Genomic DNA, 22,317 nt, shown 5'->3' on the forward strand with positions numbered 1-22,317 from the left:
CGATTTAGTATTATCAACATCTTTGTAGACAAACAGAAGAATAAAGTTACATCACATAATCCCAAATTAGACCAATAAAATTCTGTCGCCTAAGAGAGAAAAAGAACAGGCACATATGATTTATTTATCGTCAAGTACAGATTACATTATATAATAGCAGAAGGAAATTCTTTGGCCTTGAACTGGGGTATTGACTTCGGGCTAAATTGCAAGTATTTGAGGAGCTCACAAGAGTCTGATTCAAACATAATTCAACCATGTCCATCAAGTACCATGTCACTCAACAACATGAAGAAGCCAATGAGGAATACAAAAAAGTTTTAAACTTAAACTTACAAGATATGAAACATCAAAATGGATTTCAAAGCAAACAGACATGTAGAAATAAATGTGTGTGTGCACGCGCATTTAGGGTACAAACATTTCAATGACTCCACTCATGCTTTCAAGCTGTATGCTTCTATATCATAAATATAAGTTATCCTTTTTATTCGGCATTAACTATCAGAAAATCATAAACCAAGTAATGTGTCGACAAAGTAATTTCTGATAGAGAATGCAATTGAAATACATTATGGCATAATTTGTACAAGGATAATTTACAATTTGTTAGTAACCAAATCTAAATTAGTTTTTCATAGGAGTTGGCCATGTCAAGAACTTACAAATCAAAATTAACAAAATCCAAAAGACCATTCGCTTTAAAATAATTTTTAGAAGTGTGAAAGACTAATTAGAAAAAAATCTCATTTGGCAGAAAGGTCTACATCCTAAAAAAAGTAGGAACCCATATAATTTAAGCTACACTCTATTTTCAAATAGATATAAATATCAATGTAACTCACATAAACTTCTGACTTATGACAACAAAATTTCAGTCTTACAAAAATACTCATCGAAATGCAACATTGAGAAAAATAAATCATGTATCAATCTCAAGTTATGAGAAATGCAGTCTAACCTCGTAGTGGAGCAGCATCCTTTCATCAAAACCAACAGCTGTAGATGTGTCTGAAGCTGATTCTGCATTTTGTATTACAATGTAAAACAGATAAATATTACATGATCAAATGTCAGATAAAAACTACTATAAGTATGGAGATGATAAATTTCAGAACTTTTTGCAAAATATAAATGGCCTAACCAAAAACCAAAAAGTACATTGAACTACCAAATTCTAAAAGACAAGCACTAGCATAATTTAAAAGCACTTAATGAATGGTGAACTTTAGATTCCTATCTTCCAAGACAATCAATATCTTATATGACAGAAGAATTAACATAATGGCACATTTATCTCTGCCGCCTGAATCTAAGCTGGAAATTTTCTCAGTTCCCAATTCATTATGGGTCTTGAAAACATCATGTTTGAAGAATTCTAACTCTTTATGTTCTCCACAAAACTTTGATGCAAAGTATGAAATAAGGTAAACCAAATTTAAAAGGCTTTACAAATATGCACCGGAAATAAAGTGTTAAGCGTAAAAAATATCTTAACACATGGAAGCACTAGATAAACTTGCATGCTACACATGCTAACCCACAATAGAGTGCCTTATGAGAATTTCATCATGTGTGAATACTACTTCAATATTGTAAGAGGAGCAGTGAGATCATACATCGCAGTGAGAGACATCATCAAAGTTCGGCAATGTACAGTTTGTACAAAACCACTTCTTCAAAACAAAATGATGTACTGGTTCCCAATCACTATTGTCATCATCATCATAAAACTCTTCCTTGTAGAGATCCTGCAAAGTGCTTCCACTACGCAGCCTCGTACAATATTGAGATCTAGTTGCTTAACATGCACTACATCTCCCATCTTCACAATGTAAACAAGCATCACCATCACCAGCCACGGTTGTTCCCAGACTTGATGCACACACATGTTATCTGTTTTCAAATTCAGCATCAGTGTAGATGTGTGTGTCATTACGTGTCCCATCATTTTTAGTTCCTGGTACCTTTCTTTCACAAAAATTTTTACCTAAATTTAGAATGCAAGTATCTACTTCAAAGAAGAACGATGAAGAAAATTAAGCAAAAGATCAGCACTATTCAGAGCTCCTGTATCTTTATCCTTCTCAACTAAGTTCAAAATGGCATTCAAGAAACCTGCAACAAAAGATAAAGATCATTACAATATGAAGCAGAAGACATCTTTTAAGCAGGAAGTACTCGAGAAAAATTTAAATTAGGTGGTTAGATAACTTCTGCAATTGTACATCAATCTTAATTTTCTTGAGTTTTTAACTGATGATTTGACTATCTAGCAGCGACCACAAGAAAAATTTAATGGACTAGTGACCAAGACCAGGTTTGCAAGAACAAGTTCTGTCAAAAATGTCATCCTAGTTATTCAATCATACTGTTCTGTCCAGGTCAATAAAAATTAAACTTTAATTAATTCCTATGGTCATAAAATATTTTTAGTTTTGAAGTTCAAAATTTTCAAAGCACCTTGAATGCTAATAGATTATATACAAGACTAGTCTAAACTGTGAACAAGGTTTTCCAAAATATTTGAAAGGGATTCCAAAGAAGTAGGTACTATACCCCCAGTGTCTCCATCTTTTTGAATGTTTTAGTGGCAAAGACTAAAACGAAGAATAAGAAAATAAAGAGGAAGATAAAAAAACAGATCAATAGAAAAATGAAGAGGTACAGCCAGAATTATCAAGCCTTTTTAAATCTGCAGCCAACCAGACCTAAACAATCTCATCCACAAAAACTAATTCGGAATCATTTAAGAGTATATTTTCAGAGGAAATGATCACCAACTTTCTTCCCACCTTAAAACCCCAAAACAATGAAGGAAATGAGAACATGGTGGTTCTTATTTAACCAGCTGCTCACGAACCATAATATACTATGGCACATACAAAACTGGCGACAACATTGCAATCAAAATGGAAGAGAGAAGCAAGGATGATAATATTATCAATCATTCTAGCAAACAGATGGCCAAAACTATATATAACTGTGCATGTGTATATATATTGCCACTGCATATCAAGACAAGACAAGGCGAGAGACAATGGTGGGCGCAGACCAAAGGCTTACCAGTGAGTTAGTGATTCCTTCAGCAGACAGAACCAACCATGTGATGACCCATCAATACATGTTCCTCGCTTTGTCCACAAATGCCCACACACTAGCCGCCTACTACATATATATTAGAAACTATTACTTTCTAGTTCAATGTCAAATATTCTTATGCTTCAAAAAACCATTATTTTACTAATTTATTAATTCACATAAATTAACACTAGTTATACAGGCCCCAACTCACAGACCCATAAATAAAACTAAAACAAAGAATAAACCATTCCACACATAATTAATATGAAAAAACAAGGTTCAGGACTAGTGCTACTGCTGCTGCTGCTGCTAGTGTTCCTGGCACTAACATCTTAAAAAGATCTGGAATACATTGAACTAGAAAAGCTGGCCCAAAGATTGAAGATTGGTACCTCAATGTCTAGACTGTTGTACCTTACTGTTAAGCAAATTGGATTTTCTAAAAAAATTGAACTTAATAGGATTTATGATAGCAATTAACAAAAATGTAGTTGAAGAAGTAATGAATATTATAACCTATATGATATTAAAATTGTCTTAAACCACTAAAATGATCTAATCCATAGTACCATACAATCACCATGCAATAGAAAATAATTCTCTTTAAATAATCTTAATGATACTTCTTAATATCCAAGCCATCAAATTTCTGAATGTGGTGGTAAATATGCTATTTGAATATCTTGACCAACGGAATTTTTGCTGCTGGCATGGTTGGTGTTAGACAATCACATTGGCTTCAGATACTTTTAAGAAGAGATATCTAATGAGAGATGAACAAGAAGAATATGGATAATGCTTTTAACTTCGGCATTTCTTTCCAATGTGCAACAAACAGAGAGAGTTTTCTACTAAAAGGCTTAGATAAGGTTCTAAGCTTTAATCTACTAGATATGCCTCCAAAAAATATTTAGTTGGGAACTCAGCACATGTGAAACTGTTTATCATCCTTAAAATTAAAGTCATGGAAGGGGAAGGATAAACTTCTATGATTTGCTGCAGAAATTAACCAAGCGCTACATCATGAATCAGATGTTCTAGAAAATAAAGAAAGATCAACCAGAAGTCAAATTATAGAAAGTATCTGCAGAAAGTAACTAATCCTAGAAAACAATACAGCATCATGTGTAAAGTGAGAAGTGCAATGATGCATCTGGTTGTTGTAATTGATCCAGAAGTCAAATATGATTTCAATCTCTTAGAAATTGAGGAAAAAAAGAAGATCAACCAGGACTTTGGACAACAAATCACTACAACAACTGCATTTACATGCAATCAAGCATGAAACAAGTTCATCATTTGCTAGCATCAGTATCACAAGATTTTAGTCTGAGAAAATAAAGAAGAAGAGAATAAATCTAAGAAAATCAACATATCATTACCATATTAGCAAAAAGTCAACTCATGAATTGGTCATAATCCTTACCATATTCTTCAACTCACTGGATAGCTTGATAGAAATCAGTAACCTTGAGAGATTGGGAAAATTAACCTCGATAATTTTTTTTAATCACCTATACAATAAGAAAAAAAATGTTGGTACTCCATTAGTAAGCTTCTTGTAACATAAAGCCACCAGCACAAATTAAGTCATATAATGAAAATTTTCAAGGAAAAAAAATGCACAACCATCAACACCATCATTCCAAGATCAGAGAAAGATTAAGAAAACAAAAAAGAGAAATTAAGAACATGGAAACCATAATGTTTATACACATGCACGCACACACACACATCAACAATAGTGATAGAAACAGAGAGAGTCCCAAAACAAAAACTAAGACCAGCACAACAACATCAAGTGAATCAAAGTCTTGTGAGTCAAAGGTTATATATGATTAAAAAACAAGGAAGCAGTGCCCATGCATTGAAAACCAAGAATTCGTCCTCTTCTTCATTTTGAACAGGCCCCACTCTCCTTCTCTGGCCCCACCACCACCACCACTGAATCATACCCTACTTTCTCCTCCTCCTCCTCCTCACTGGCACCGCCATGTGCCACCTCCCCGCCACCACCCTACAAACCACCATCACCCGCTTCACCCTTGAAACCCAAACTCCTCCAACTCCTCCAGCAACGTCGTTTGCGCTCCCAACTTGTCTACCTCATAGGAATCACCTCCAAGTCGGTGTGCTTCCCTGGAAAGCCACACCTGACGATCCCACAAGCGCTGCAGTACTGGCTCCCGCACATCCCCATTGTCCCCATAGAGCACAACACCGTTGAACTAAGAAGATGGAAATCCTCTCAGTCTTCCCACTACCTCTCATCACTCTTCCTCTTCACTCTCCCACTCATCATCTTTCTCCTCTCTCTCTCTCTCGCCACCCCTCAACCACCACCACTACCGGCCTCCTCATCTCCATCTTCACCGTCCCAAACCATTACTCTCGCCGGATAGAAATGCCCTAGCTAATGGAGATGTTAATGGATTCATACCTAGATTTTGATTGTGCGCCGGTAACAGAGTTTTCCGGAGACCTTCGTTCATAAGAGCTTGATTCCGACGATATGGTACGATCAATGGAAGCGTTGCAATGGATGGAAGGGTTCCGGTGATGGATGGAAGCGTCGAGAGAAAGAGAGTGAAGGGTGAGCCGTTGAGAGAAAGACAATGGTGATTTTTCTTTTTTATATAAATATGTTAATATAGCGTGAGCCGTTGAAGAACTATCTAGAATTTTTTTTAATATGTTAAAAAATCAGTAAAAGATTAGGGTAAATTTTCGATGTTAACAATGAATATAACTAGATTTATAATTTTTAATGAATTATTAAAATAATTGTAAATGTAATACATTCATTTTTTTAAAAATATAATATATATTGTTTAAAGCATAATTTTCATAATAATTAATATTATTAGTAAAAAAAATTTAAAAATTATTTTTACAAATGAAAATGTTTATTTTTGTATATTTTAATAAAATAATTTTTTCATATAATTACATATATTTTAAACATATAACCGTCAACAAATGTCCAGTTTATTCTGACAGTTATAAAATTTCATTAGTATAAACCCTTGGTAATTACACAATTTTACCATAGCAATATTTATATCAACAGAAAAATAGATGTCGGTAAATGCTTGATTTATTCTAGTAGTTATAAAATTTCGCTAGTATAAATAGTCTATACCTATAAAATTTGGCCGTCACTATAAATAAGCGTCTATATATGAGAATAACTAAACTAACGGAAGAATATGCATTAGTAAATATTTGATTTATTCTGATAATTATAGAGTTGTGTTGGTATAAAATCCTTCAGTAAATATTTTCTTTATTCCGGCTGTTTTAAAATATTATTGATAAAAACAGTCTATAGCTACAGAATTTGATAAATATCTTGTGATAATACAATAATAGCTATACTGACGGAACTACATCCATCAGTAAATATCGTATTATTGGTAAAAACAGTCTATAGCTCGGAATTTGACCGTCACTATAGATAAAAGTCAGAATACAATAATAGCTATACTAACGGAGCGAAATTCGTCAGTAGATATCTAATCTATTATGAGAGTTTTAAAGTATTATTTGTAAAAACAGTCTACATCTACAAAATTTGACCGTCACTATAATTAAGTGTCGGTATATGACAATTTTTTTTAGTGATATATTTCTCCTTTGAAATGAACAAACTATTGAATGAAGTTGCTCAATTATTCCATGGGATATTTACAGTAGTAACATTCACATCCTGTCTCCAAAAGTTTTGAGATTAAAAAAAAAAAAGGATTAGAGCTTCCTTCACTCCAGTGAAGAAAAAAAGAAGGATTATTTTCCTTTTTAGTTCTTCTATGGAGTAAAAGAAGCCCAAATCCTTTAATATAAGCAAATCGTTGAATGATATTTTTCATTCATTAATTCTATGGGATGTTGAACATTAATAATATGGTCTATAAAGAATTAAAAAAATAAAAAAATAAAGCTACTATTTAGAGAAAAAAATCTACTTGAGCATACCATAGCTAGATTATCATAAAAAATATGCTAGTTAAATAAGGCTCATAATCAACCTCCAATTATTAATTTGGAGATAAAAAAAATCAACCGGAGCTTAATTCACTATAGAAAAATAATAAAGAGAGATGAGGGCAAAAATATATACATATATAAATATATTATGTTTGTGAGAACGAAAGATACACAGAAATAAAAAATTGGGATGTGTATAGTAAGAGAAGAAACTCATAGAAGGGTGTTTGTGTATGCCTAATTAACAAAACTGATATTTATAGAGAATTTGGCAACAAAAAAAAAAAAGGAATTATATTTTTATTTCATAGATTTTCCTAGATCTACTTCTTTATTTTAAGAAAATCGCTTAATATCTTACTGTTATATTCTCTTAAATACACTTTCTTCTTTGTTTGTTCCTTGATAGGAAAAGAAAGAAGATATCTTCTTTGGCAAGATACTCAGTATAAGTGTGCTTGTGTATGCCTAATTAACAAAACTGATATTTATAGAGAATTTGGCAAGAAAAGAAAAAGGAATTATATTTTTATTTCATAGATTTTCCTAAAACCTACTTCTTTATTTTAAGCAAATCGCTTTAGATATCTTATTGTTATATTTCTCTTAAATACACTTTCTTCTTCGTTTGTTCCTTGATAGGAAAGAAAGAATATATCTCCTTTGAGGCCACTGACAACAAATATAAACATGACATGTCACTAAAAATAAGAAAATACATTGGGAATTAAATTGTAATTATATATTTTTTATTTGTGGAAAGGAAATATGTTGAATTATTTGTATATATATTACTTGGTAAAATTTTTAATCATTTCAAAAAATTCGAAGACTAAAATGGTTTGATTCTTTTGGCATGATATCAGTGAAGTACATGCATTTCAATTGGGAGAAAAATAAACAAACTAAACATTGGGACGAAGATAATAAAAATAAATTATATGCAACTTCTTCCGTTTTGAGGAGTGATCCTCAAATTGTTATCAAATAGTTTTTACAAACATTTGTCTCTCTCTATATTATTTATTATTTTTTAATATAATTTTTTAGTTGTTTATTCTTCACTCAACTTAAAAAGAAACTTTAAAAAGTAATTAAAAATAATTAATGAAAAGTACTAACCTTATTTTTGTTTGGAAGGAGCAATACTCATCCCAACTACATTTTTTCAAAGAGAAATGAGCACCCTTTGCTTTGAAGATTAAATTATAACTAAGATAATTTTTAATTACTAAAATCATATGAAAACAACAATGATCATAAAGATGAAAAAAATATTTTGATGATGAGATAATTAGCATATATATTTAATTTACTATCTATTTTTGGTGTAGTTTACGATATATTTTATCGATGTCTACTTTATTTTTGAATGAATATATAATATTTTTTTAATATTATTCTTGTAAATTCTATTTGGTGCATTGAGCAATAAATATATAATACTGTAAGTTTTCATAATTAATAATAATATTGCTAAAATTGGTGGTATAAAGATTGAGATTAACTCTTTCTCTTAAAATGAAAGGTTAAAAGTTTCAATATGGCTAAAGATGGTTCATTCAAATTTATTAAAACAATTATTACAAACATTCCATAATAACCTCTAACTTAAAATGTTCCCTTTTCTTTCAACTATGTCAAGAATAGAAAATAAATAATAAACAAACTTATGGTATACTAATTAAATAACTATACTCTGGTTTGAAATTCTTAATCTTTGAATTTGGAAGAGAATTTATGATGCAGCGGTATACTTGAAACCCGTTGATTCGTGCTCAAATATCAGGTAACAAGCTGTCCAACACCTGTTAATCAAAGATAGTGTACTCAATGAAAATGATGATCACAAAACTGATTTTTTCTTGCCCGTAGGCTTACAATAAATAGGTGAATGAAAATAACACTAAAAAATAAGATAATTTGAAAATATACCAAATATGGTAAATTCTCAAATATCAACAAGAAATAAAAGACTTAACAAAATAAAGACTATTGCCACAAACGGCTCACAAATCAGAGATTTCTAGCCTAAGATACAACGAAATCAATTATTACAAAAAACGACAAAATTAGGGTTTTCGAGGCCTAAATGATGGAATTTGGCCAAATTTTGGTATGACTCACGAGTTTGTTTCCTGGACCCGTTTCCCATCAAATAGACCTGTTAGAACCATAAAATCCCATCGCCACCAAATTACGGAAATACCCTTGCATCGAACTTCTCCATGTACACACATGCTAATTCCTCTATACGCCTGTTATCAATTTATGAAAATATAAATTCTCCTATTCGGAGATGATGTAATCTTGTAAGCTTGTCGCCACAACAAATATATCTATTTTATAAATCATATAAATTATATATACATTATATATATATATATATATATATATATAACTTCATGATGGGGAGGAACACTGCATTGAGGAAGAAATGAAAATTATAATTAAGGGGTGAAAGAACAACTTAGGTTGAATGTGAAAATCACTTTTATAAGACACATTTCTTGTATATCTATTCTCTATGCTTGGTTTTGAAGGGCTATATTCTATATTATAATTTTTATTTGTAATGATAAATGTTTGGCTTCATTTTAATTAGTTTGAATAAAGCAAAGTTATATATATATATATATATATATATATAAATATAATCATCTGGTTAATAAGTGAACATCAGAGATTCAAATTGTAATATTTTAAATTTATAAAAGTACTATTTACTCTATCCCATTAATCAGAGACAATCATTCTTCATGTATATGTTAGGATCGTTTGAACTCACATGTCTCTCAAGATGATTTTCAAAATTGAGATAGCACTAAGATCATTATCTCATTCATAGATATTCAAGATCACTGATACATCATATAATAGAAGCATACACACCATAATAGTTCACTAAAGACATACTAACAAAACAAAAGCAATACAGTAAGATTCAACAAGAACATTTTTAACTTGCTCTCAAACAAACACTGGCCTCTTCTCAGTCAATCAAGTTACTGTCCATGAAGTAACTAGATTCTATTGCCAACAATGTTCTGATCAAACTCCAACACGCTCCTTATGATTAGAATGTTGACAAACTCCCAGTGCTTCACAGAAATGCTCAAACTTTTGATGTGTCAAAGCTTTAGTAAAGATATCAGCAAGTTGATCATTAGTTCCACAATGAACTAAATCAATTTGCTCATGTTTTCACAAGATCTCTAATGAAGTGATAACGAGTGTCTATGTGCTTTGTTCTTCCATGATGAATTGGATTTCTAGCAATTAAAATGGCTGACCTGTTATCACAATGAATCATCGATGAATTGAGCTGCTTCTCACTCAGATCTTCCATCAATCTTCACAGCCACACTACTTCACAAGCAGTAGTAGTGAGGGCAATATACTCAGCTTCGGTGCTTAAAAGTGTAGCAATTGCTTGCTTCTTTGAGCTCCAAGCAATAACAACTGAACCCAAAGAGAAAAACCAACCTATTGTGCTCATCAGTCATCTAAGGATCCTCCCCAGTTGCTGTCCGAGTATCCATGCAATTTGAGACCTTCAGTTGCTATGTAGAATAGACCATAATTCAATGTTCCACTGATGTACTTTAGTATTCTTTTTAGTGCTCCAAAATGATGAGTTGTGGGTGAACTCATGAATCGAGAGATTATAGACACAACAAACATTAAGTCTGGTCAAGTATGAGTCAAATACAGCAGCCCACCTACAATTCTTCTATACTTAGTGGAACTAGCACTCCCTGAATTGTCATACAAATGAAGTTGTTCATTTGAGTTCATTAGAGTTGCCACTGATTTGCAATTCTCCATTCCAGATTTGAATAGCATGTCAACTACATACTTGTGCTGAGAAACAAATAGAGAATTATTGAATTGAGTTACCTCCAAACCAAGGGTGTACTTCAATTGACCAAGATTAGTCATTTCAAATGTTACCATCATCTCCTCTTTGAATTCTCTTAACATCATCTCATATGAGCCCATATAAATAATATCATCGACGTATAAACGCAACAACAGTATGCCAGCACTTCCTTGTAGCTTCTTATACACTGTTGGTTCATTGGCATTTCGCACAAAGCCCATCTGAGTGAATTGAGAATCAATGCGACTATACCAGGATTTGGGAGCTTGGCGAAGTCCATATAAAGCCTTTCGAAGTTTGTATACATAGCTTTCCTGTGATGATGTAACCTTCTGGTTGTTCAACGAACACATCTTCCTTTAATTCTCCATTCAGAAATGCTATCTTGACGTCTATTTGATATAATCTCCATCTTCTCTTTGTTCCTAGTGCCATGAAGAGATGTATGGTCTCCATTCGAGCAACGTGAGAGAAGATCTCATCAAAGTCTTTATCTTCACGTTAAGCATAGCCTTTTGCTACAATTAGAGCCTTCCTTCTTAGCAAAGAACCATCTGGCTTGAATTTTGACTTAAATACCCATTTCAAACCAATTGCTTTCTTCCCTTCTGGTCAGCTCCTAGGTTCGGTTTTTATGAATAGCTTCCATCTCTTCATTCATAGCTACAATCCACTCAGAATATGTCTTTGCTTCTTCAAAAGTCATGGGATCTGCAACTGTCAGTGCAAAGGAACAAGAAGAGTATATTTCATTGAGATTTCGATACCTCGCCAAAGCTTCATCGTCTAAGGTTGTTTCATTTGAAATTCTGGGAGATGAGGCGTTTTGAGGGTGAAGGATCTCTGACTGTTCATTCATTTGATCTAACGATGAGTATTCACTGATTTCATCACTTTCCATTTCAGCAGCTGGCACAAAGATTGATGATGCTGAGTTGGATGATTTTGACCAATCAAAAAACTTGTCTTCAAAACATCGTACATTCCTGCTGACATGTACGAGCTTCATATCTGGATTTATCACCCGATACGCCTTTAAACGAGTGCAGTAGCCAATCAAAATGTAGAGTTTGGATTTGGCTTCAAACTTTGTCCGATGTTGGGTCAACGAGACGATATGAGATGCATCCGAACACTCTGAGAAAGTCCACTCTCGGCCTTGACCAGGTTAACGATTCCACTGGAGTTTGAGATTCAAGTGCATGAGTCAACGAACGATTGAGGATAAATACAGCAGCCGCCACCCTTTTCCCCAAAACTCTGATGACATCCCGGCTTCTTGCAACATGGTACGAGCCATCTCATTGATTGTTCGGTTCTTCCTCTCAGCCACCATGTTTTGCTGAGGTGAACGAGGGGCTGTCAGTTGATGAAGAATGCCGGTGAGGTTGCAGTATTCTTTGAATTCTTTGGACACGAACTCGCCTTCCCTATCAGTTCTGAGAGTTTTCAATGGAAGGGACAGCTATTTTTCAACCAAGAATTTGAAGGCCTTGAAATTTTGTAGTGCTTCAGACTACTTCTACAAAAAATATACCCAGCTGTATCTAGAGTAATCATCGGTGAGAAGAAAGAAATAAAGATTACCGCTAATGGTCGGAGTCTTCATAGGTCCCACCAAATCCGCATGGATCAATTCAAGTGGAGCTTTTGCAAGAACTGAGTGTCCTCTTGGAAACTCTTGACGGGACTGCTTTCCAAGTGAACAAGCTTCACAAGGAGCAACACTTCTGATAGATGATAGTCCAAGCACCAGATGTAAGCTCTTCAGAGTTTTAGAGTATACATGACCAAATCTCTTGTGCCAAAGATTTGTAACAGCTTCATCATCTTGAGCTACATGAGCATGGAGTACATCTTTAACAATTAATGGAAAGAGTCTGTGCTTAGTCATATTAACTTGAGCTATATTTGATTTTGTTATGGCATCCTTGATGATGCAATCTTCACCTGAAAATTCTACATCAAGCCTTGAATTCATTAGTTGTCCCACACTTAACAAATTGTGTGCTAAGTTGGGAACAAACTGCACATTAGTTAGGATAGTTGTCTTCCCAATTTGTGAGCCTAGGGACACTGATCCGATTCCTTCAACTTGGAGAGATTTTCCATCTCCAAGTCTTATGATTTGATTTGATGTAGGTTTTATAAACTAAAATATGAATTTATCTCCTGACATGTGGTTTGAACATCCACTATCAATAAGCCATGTCCTTCCTTCTTCTTTCATTGCACCATCTTTTGATATAAAAACAACTCATTCGTCATCTTTAACATTTTTCACTTCTTCTGTCACATTGGCTTCCTTATTTCAAAACCAACATTGAGCCTTAACATGTCCAAACCTCTTGCAAATGAAGCATTGAACTCCCTTGTAATGCTTGCTTCCTTCATTTGATCGGGCAGCTTCAGCAGTCCTTCCACGGCCTCTACCTCTTTCACGGCCTCTAAAAGCTTCTCTCCCTCGGCCACTTGTGAGATTTGCAGAGCTGTTTCTTGCTATTACTTCAGATTTCACATGGAGAGCTTTTACTTCCACATTATCTGAATACATGTCAAGTCGACCTTCATGACCTTTCACAGAGCTACTTATAGCTCATCAACTGTCATCTTGGACAGGTCTTTAGCTTCAACAATTGAGGATACAACATGAGAGAATTTAGATGTTAAGCTTCTCAATATTTTCACAACAATATCTTGATCTTTAAACTTTTTGCCAAGTGACTGTATCTGATATACTACAGTCAAGACACGGCTGATGTAGTCCTGCACTAACTCACCCTCCTTCATGCGAGTGTTCTCAAGTTCTTGCTTGTGAGTGTGAAGCTTGGTTGTTGTGCTCTTTGAACATCCTTGGAACTCATTCTTCAAGATGTCCCATACTCTCTTTGCATTCCTGGTTTGTGAGATGCGAATCAACACCTACTTGTCTAAAGCTTGTTGAATGAGGAACAAAGCTTTAGCATTCCTTTTGATGTTCTCAGCCAGCTTGTGTTCATCTTCTTCATCCTCTTTATACCCTTTTTCAACTATGCTCCAGAGATCTCTGGACAGGAGCATAGTCTCCATCTTTAGACCCCAAAGGCTATAATCTTCACCATCAAAGTAAGGAACATTTGAAGAAGAACTTCTGGAGCTTCCACCAGTTGCCATTGTTCTCTGATACCGCTATTAGGATCGTTTGAACTCACAGGTCTCTCAAGATGATTTTCGGAATTGAGATAACACTAAAATCATTATCTCATTCATAGATATTCAAGATCACTGATACATTATATAATAGAAGCATACACACCATAATAGTTCACTAAAGACATACTAACAAAACAAAAGCAATACAATAAGATTCAATTAGAACATTTCCAACTTGCTCTCAAACAAACACTGGCCTCTTCTCAGTCAATCAAGTTACTGTCCATGAAGTAACTAGATTCTATTGCCAACAATAATCTGATCAAACTCCAACAGTATATATTGTGATCAGAAGAAAATAGTAAAAATAAAAATAAGAGAGTTTTATGAGTTCATTGAGCTGATCAGAACAATGATTTCGATGTCACACTCCCAAATTAATCCATATCCATATATATTTTTTAGTGTCCGTAATTAGTTTGTTCTTCATGTTATGACAAGCTTTGTTTTAGAAAAACAAGAAAGCTAAAATTCTTTTCAAAAAGAGAAGACTAATGGGTAACTAAAAGCTAGATATAAACGGCCAATTATGCCAAATTTTGTGAGACACCTCGATAAAATAAACTCTAAAAAAAAGGCCAAATTATTTCTATTATGCCACATGGTCCAGGAGATTTACAATGAGAAGATAAAGATATATAACAACCTATCAAAGACAATAGTTAAACTACTAAATTAAACAAAGATAGTATATATATATATATATATATGTTATATGTATGTTTATATATATATACACATGCATGTGTGTTATGTTCTAACACAGTTCCTTCTGAAACCAAACTTGTAGGCTGACTTTCCAAAAGTCAAGGACTTGATTTCCATGCACACAAAGCATATCAGTGCAACATATAAAAGGGAAGCCTTGAGTGATAAAAAGACTTTTAAACCTACTCAGGTGCTTTTAATTAATTTACTCAATCACAAATGACACAGACTCACAAAGTATATTTCAGCCAAAACTCCTGAGCAATTTGAACATCTTTTTGTTATAATTTTTTTTTTTCAATAAAAAAATATACAAGAAAAAGAATGAGTATACATAAATGCCTAGATCTCTTTACACATAAACAAAATATATCAATACAATCCCTTTAGCTGATGTATGAGAGATTTGAAAGCTTGCTCAGAGCTTGGAATTCTAATCCCAACCATCCCATGGCCAAAACCAAACTCTTCCTCAGTTCTATGAAGAAGCTTTTGAAACAAAGGATGCTTTAGATAAGATATAGGTATAACAAACCTCTTCTCTGTTTCACCTACATACACCACAAAGTGGCCTTTAGGCACATCAGCCAAAGCTCTACTCTTGTTGACGGTCACCCTCAGAAAACGGATTCCCATGTTTGCTTGATGTTCCTACTGTTTAGTGCCGGTGCTTGTTTCTAGTCATCACTTCGGTAGGTAACATTTATAGAGAAAAGAAAGAAAGAGAGAGAGAGAGAGAGAGAGAGAGAGTTCTGGTCTCAATTGGATCACTTGTTTGATCAGTGGCCTTGTCTTTGAGGATTTTGGCTTGTTCTGTGAAACATTTTGAACATGGACTAGTGTCCTTAGTTTGTAGGGCCATATTGCATGCATGTTTGAACTACGTTGTCATCTTTCTCTATGATCCTGTGGTAGTTGAGGTGCCAACAATTTTAATATATATTCCAGTGCATAGATAAAACGTGAGAGCAGGGCATCTACAAATTGCATGGTTTGAAAGTCGGTTTATGTTTGTTGTGAATTGACAAGCTTTGTCATGCACTGAGTCATCATGATCAGTACTAGGTCAGACTAATTAATTAGTTTTATATATAAAAACCTCTTGTAGCACACCTGAGGTTTATTAAATTTATTAGACTTTAAACTTTGACTTAAAACTTAGAATTATCTTTGAGTACGTTGCGTTTGTTTTGCTCTAATATATCCACATGTAACTCAGAATTGACAATTTCAACATGAAACATCTACTAGATTGAAAAATTTCTCTATTTTTCTCTTCTGAAGGTACTAACACGTAGTGCTAATATATATATATATATATATATATCCTATAGCCAACTTTAAAGAACTTTGAATATAATTCAATCCAAACACATAATCTAAAATACAAATTACATTAAATAAAAGTCATGAACAGCTTCAACACAATACAAAAGGTTTCTGATCTGTGCTGATTTAAACAATTAATGCACAACAAAAGACAACGATGAGAGTTCTTGTCTCCAAAATTTAAGAAGATGCTTCAGATTCAATTGGCATGGTTTATTAATTCATGAGGGAAAGAAGAGCTTGTTTCAGAATTCAAGGGCTTTATTTAAAAAAAACAAATTGCTTTTGCATATTGGCACAAAAAATAAGGTTAACATGTGAACTTGTTAACATGCATGCTGAGTAATTGAGTCAGACCTCAAACTGTTTTTTAACACGTACACAGACACATGTTTGTCTGGGACATTGTTAATTATTTCGTCCAAGCGAAGAGAACTTCCAAGTTAATTTTTTGGTGATCAGAGGTCTACCATTCTACCACATGTATATATACATAGTCAAAGCTCAAGTCTAATAAGTTTAATTATAATTTAACTTGTCTGATTCTAACTAGCTAGTTTGATCATTTTTATTTTTATTTTTTTTATAATCAGTTAGTTTGATATTTTGTTAATTCTTTTCTTATATTGACTTTCATATTAATAAATATCTTGCAGATTTATAATTAAAATATTATCAATTAAATAACATAATTTAAATTTTTACATGGAATAATAATTGATTATACACTAGGAGCATCAGTTAGTCTATTATGTAGTTTTGAGTTTATGGAGTACCCTAAGGCATTGATTGATATCTCTTTATTAGAATAAAAGTAATTTTCGATTAATCACTGTTCTCAGAGCTTTTACTTATTAATATTTTTTTTCTTTTTTTTTTTGTCAACATACCAAAGAAAAATTTATTTCTTAAAACTTCAAGTTTACAATTCATTAATTGGCTGGTTAACTTGAAGTAACTATAAAAAATGGTATATTGGGCTACTATGAGCTCCATTACATTGTATAAGCAATATATAAGTTTTGTCTAACATTCCTGGTTAGAATTATTTGGTTATTCTGACATGTAGACAGTGTCATCCATATATCATTTTCAATAACTAATACATTTTTGCTGTCTTAGTAATCCTTGAATCGGCAATATCAACCAAGGGCAATAAATTGTGCAAAGAAACACCATTCATGCACATATGCTCTCTTAATAGTACTTATTCTTTTCCTCACTGGAAATGAACTAGCCAAGACATAAGAGAAAAGTCTCTCACACTCACACAAGACACTCACAGGCTATTTTTCAGCTAACCAGCATACAACACCCTTACTAGTATTATATAGTCAAAGATAAAGGCACAAAACACAATAAACACACCTGCCAATAAGATGCAGGATCCTCCTGATCACCCATTGGCTACAACCCATAACTAAGCCCATACCAGTGGCTGGGCACACACAGAGTGAGTTTCAAAATATTTAATGTTACCACTTCACACAACAAAACAGTGCACAAAGATACTTTCCTGGTGAGTGCGCGACCAACTTCGCTGACCTCCATGTTTTACCAATTTGTCAGCACCCACTCAGGTCTCGTCGCATCTCTACTTCAATCAACATTAACACCCCCTCTTGATTGAAGCATGCACAGCCCAAGCCAATCTCTGAACTTCCCATGTACATCCGAGGATAACGGCTTGGTGAAAATGTCGGCAAGCTGATCTTCAGTTCGGCAGTGATGCAGAGAAATCAGTCCATCTCCAACTAGATTTCGAATGAAGTGGAAATGAACGTCGATATGCTTTGTTCTGCCGTGATGTGTTGGATTCTTTGCCACAGCAATTGCCGACATGTTGTCACACCATAATTTAGTAGGTTCGCTATTTTCTTCTCCAACATCTTGCAGCACTCTCCTTAGCCAGACAACCTGACATGCAGCAGCTGTACACGCTATGTACTCTGCTTCGGTGGTGGACAATGCAACAATCTCCTGCTTCTTGAATCCCCATGAGATAGCACTGCGTCCCAGTATACATAGCATGCCTAATGTGCTCTTTCGATCAGCTCTGGATCCTCCCCAATCACTGTCTGTATAGGCCTCCAGAGTATTTGTATCCTTCTGCGAATACCACAGCCCCAGATTCACAGAACCGGCAAGATACCTCAGTACCCTTTTGACAGCACTGAAGTGACTCTTGCGAGGCTTACTCATGAACCTAGAGAGAAAATTTACAGAAAAAACAATGTCAGGTCTGGTGTGTGAAATGTAGAGCAACCTGCCAATTACGCTTCTGAATAATCCAGGGTCACCAAACTCTTCACTCTCATCATCCTGTAGCTTCTCGTTTAGTGCCATGGGGGTTGACATTGGTTTGCACTTGATCAGGTCTAGCTCCTGCAGTAAACTTACAATATAACTCCTCTGACATAAGAAGATACCATCTACCCTTTGCTTCACCTCCAGTCCTAGAAAGAGTCCCATTTCACCCAAGTCTGTCATACTAAAAGTCTGCATCATCTCCTTCTTGAATTCCTCAAGCATTGCAACGGAGGAGCTAGTGTAAACAATATCATCAATATACAGACTTATCACTAACATTTCTCCACACTTTCCTTGTCTCCTGTAAAGTGTATGTTCACTTTCACTTCTTCCAAATCCCATGTCCCTGAAGTGCTGATCAATCCGAGAGTACCACGCTCTCGGTGCCTGCTTCAGACCATAGAGTGCCTTGTTTAACTTACACACTAGATGCTCCTTTCCTTTAACAACATATCCCTCTGGTTGCGTGACATATACATCCTCATGAATTTCTCTATTAAGAAACGCCGACTTCACATCAAGATGACATACCTTCCAACCAGAGTGAGCAGCAAGAGCCGGTATCAACCTGACTGTCTCCAGTCGAGCGACCGGGGAGAACACCTCCTCATAGTCGATTCCCTGCTGCTGTGCATAGCCTTTGGCCACAAATCTGGCTTTAAGCTTTACGACCTGACCATCAGCATCCAGCTTTGTCTTGTATATCCACTTCAGCCCCACTGCTTTCTTCTCTATTGGAAGGTCACACAGATTCCATGTGTTATTTCCAATAATTGCCTCCATTTCACTATCCATTGCCCTCTGCCAATCCTTACTCTTTACAGCTTCACTGAAACTCACAGGGTCAGCTACATGTAGTGCAAATGTGCATGACTGGTAGATGTCATGGAGTGATCTTGTTCGTATAGGAGGAGAAACCTCAGATGGTGCTGCTTGACTGCTGCGTGGCTCACCACATGTCCTCGTGCTTCCTGGCTGTTCCTTACCCTCATCTTCCGATCTTTGCAGTTCTGTGGAGCCATTTGATTCTTCTGAGCTTGATCCTGGGTTTACATCAATCAAAAACCCTGGTTCTCCTCCTTGACATGCTTCCCAATTCCATCGTGAGTCTTCATGAAAGATTACATCCCTGCTTATGATAATCCTGCAAGACACTGGATTATATAGCCTATAAGCTTTAGACTCACATGAATAACCTACAAAAATACATTTTTCAGCCTTCTCATCCAGCTTGTGCAGCTTGTGCGATGGAGTTAAGGTGAAAGCAATACACCCGAATACCCTTAGATGTTTAACAGACGGCACGGCTCCATGCCAGACTTCATATGGAGTCTTTTCCTTCAGCACATTTGTTGGGGATCTATTCATCAAGTAAATGGCTGTAGACACAGCTTCTCCCCAGAATTTAAGTGGGAGGCCACCACACTTAAGTAGACATCTTGCCATCTCGACTACAGTTCGATTCTTCCGCTCAATTACTCCGTTTTGCTGGGGTGTATACGGTGCTGTTAGCTCCCGCTTAATTCCCCATATTTCACAATACTTTTGGAACTCAAGCGACGTGAATTCTCCTCCTCTGTCGCTTCTTACAACTTTGAGCTTCCGCCCTGTCTGCCTTTCAACCAGGACATGAAAAACCTTGAATTGTTGTAACGCATCAGACTTGCTTTTGAGGAAGTATACCCAGCTCCACCTGCTGAAATCATCAACCAGTAAGAAAAAATATTTATTCTCACCCAGTGATGTTTCGCTCATTGGCCCGCACAAATCCATGTGCACAAGCTGGAGACACGAGGTACTTCTCCGAGATACAGCATTAGGAAAACAAGTCCTTGTTTGCTTAGCCACAGCACAATGCACACATTGTGGTCCCTCCTTTACACCAAGCAACCCAGACACCATGTTCTTGTGTGCCATAGTCATAAGACCTCGGTAATTTAAGTGTCCCAAACGTAGGTGCCATAACACAGAGGTTGAATACCTCGTCACTGCTACATTTAATCTTGCGATGCTTGAGACTTCAATAGGAAACATATTGTTTCTTGACTTCTGGATCTTGATAACCTGCCTTTTTGTGTGATTATCAGTGATAATACAGTTGTCTTGATTGAACACAACAGAATACCCTCTTGCAAGCAGTTGCCCCACACTTATGAGGTTGTGAGCCAGCCCCTATACAAATTGCACACCTTGGAATTGCTTCAATTCACCCGTCTGAGTACGAACACTAACTATGCCAACTCCACCGACCATCATTTCCTTGTCATTTCCGAGCCTCACGCTACTCTTCTGGGCTTCATCCAGGCTGTCGAACAAGCTCTTGTCTCCAGTCATGTGATTGGAGCAGCCGCTGTCAACAAGCCACACTGAGGATGCGAGAGACTGAGATGCATTACCAGACACTTGTAATGTATTACTTGCCATGAATGCATTGCTAGCCTCCTTCTACTCAACTACCATACTAGACTCCTTCTCAGGTTGTTTCTCTCTCACCCAACAATTTGCTTTTATGTGCCCGTACTTCTTGCAATGGAAACATTGGACCTAACTCCTATGCTCTGTGTTGCGTCCACGACCACCTTGGCCTCTTCCTCTCCAGCGAGCGCCACCCCTTCCTCGGCCTCTAGCATCACTCCAGGAATTTCCCGGACTTCCACCTTTGCTGCTGCAGGTGCTTGAGGAATCTCCCTTGATAACCATTGCTTTCTCACTTACTCTAGCAGTGGCGCGATTTACCTTGACTTCATGAGCCAGCAAAGTCCCCGTGAGATCATCAAGGGATAACTTTGAGATCTCCTTAGATTCTTTGATTGCCACTACTACAAAGTCGAACTTGGGTGCGAGACTTCTCAGCACCTTGGAAACAACCTCAGGTTCTCCGAGCTTGTGACCAAGCGCCCGGATCTGACTGACGGCAGCGACGACCCGAGATACATAGGCCTGAATGCTTTCAGAGTCCTCCATCTGCAATGTTTCAAAATCCTGATGAAGGGCCTGAATCCTCACGGACCGAACCTTCGTCGTTCCTTGGCACTGCTTCCTCAAGATCTCCCAGGCTTCGTGAGCTGTCTTTGCTTCTGAGATACGATCCAGATTCGCACCATCCACCGCCTGTTGTATCAAGCTCAGCGCTTTAGCATCACGCTTCTTGTTCTCCTTCTCCACGGCTTCATCCTTGGACTCGACCCATCCTTTCTCCACAAGATCCCACACCTCCTGAGACCTAAACACCGTCTTCATCCTAAGACTCCACCTCCCGTACTCTGCTCCAGAGAACACCGGAACGTAGGCTTGGGACAGTGACACCGGAGAACTGCTGGCCGCCATTCACCAAATAGGGCTCTGATACCACAATGTTGGTGGAGAACAAAGTATAAACCCACTGATGCTTAAAGCGAGGAGCTGAAGATTAATAGATTTCCTCACTGGAAATGAACTAGCCAAGACATAAGAGAAAAGTCTCTCACACTCACACAAAAACACTCCACGGGGCTATTTTTTTCACTAACGAGTGATCTGACACCCTTACTAGTATTATATAGTCAAAGATAAAGGCACAAAACACAATAAACACACACGCTAATAAGATGCGGGGATCCTCCACGATCACCCATTGGCTACAACCCATAACTAAGCCCATACCAGTGGCTGGGCACACACTGAGTGAGTTTCAAAATATTTAATGTTACCACTTCACACAACAAAACAGTGCACAAAGATACTTTCCTGGTGAGTGCGCGACCAACTTCGCTGACCTCCATGTTTTACCAATTTAGTCGAGCACCCACTCGAGTCTTGTCGCATCTCGCTTCAATCAACATTAA

The 22,317-nt window shown here is 36.0% G+C and overlaps 1 protein-coding gene and 1 long non-coding RNA gene across 3 annotated transcripts; both read right to left on the reverse strand.

The window, feature by feature from the left end:
• Positions 1-756: 756 nt before the first annotated feature.
• On the reverse strand, positions 757-5,686 carry LOC120272692. 2 transcript variants are annotated; one of them, XR_005540246.1, is made up of 6 exons: positions 5,525-5,686; positions 4,511-4,598; positions 3,067-3,165; positions 1,991-2,118; positions 1,620-1,896; positions 757-1,023 (listed from the first exon to the last, which is right to left on the reverse strand). It is a non-coding gene; the product is annotated as an uncharacterized LOC120272692 (long non-coding RNA). The 2 variants fall into 2 exon arrangements; XR_005540245.1 differs by having other exon boundaries at positions 758-1,023; positions 3,067-3,168.
• A 15,351-nt stretch (positions 5,687-21,037) lies between these two features.
• Positions 21,038-21,820, reverse strand: LOC120271680. The gene has a single exon (XM_039278358.1). It carries the CDS (start codon positions 21,818-21,820, stop codon positions 21,038-21,040), a length of 783 nt encoding a protein of 260 aa, XP_039134292.1.
• Between the last annotated feature and the right edge of the window lie 497 nt (positions 21,821-22,317).

This window comes from Dioscorea cayenensis, chromosome 11 (genome assembly GCF_009730915.1).
Source record: "Dioscorea cayenensis subsp. rotundata cultivar TDr96_F1 chromosome 11, TDr96_F1_v2_PseudoChromosome.rev07_lg8_w22 25.fasta, whole genome shotgun sequence".
Taxonomy (NCBI): domain Eukaryota; kingdom Viridiplantae; phylum Streptophyta; class Magnoliopsida; order Dioscoreales; family Dioscoreaceae; genus Dioscorea; species Dioscorea cayenensis.

Excerpts from the sequence above, each read along its gene's own strand:
- LOC120271680 (XM_039278358.1), bottom strand. The coding sequence starts at position 21,820 with ATGGCGGCCAGCAGTTCTCCGGTGTCACTGTCCCAAGCCTACGTTCCG.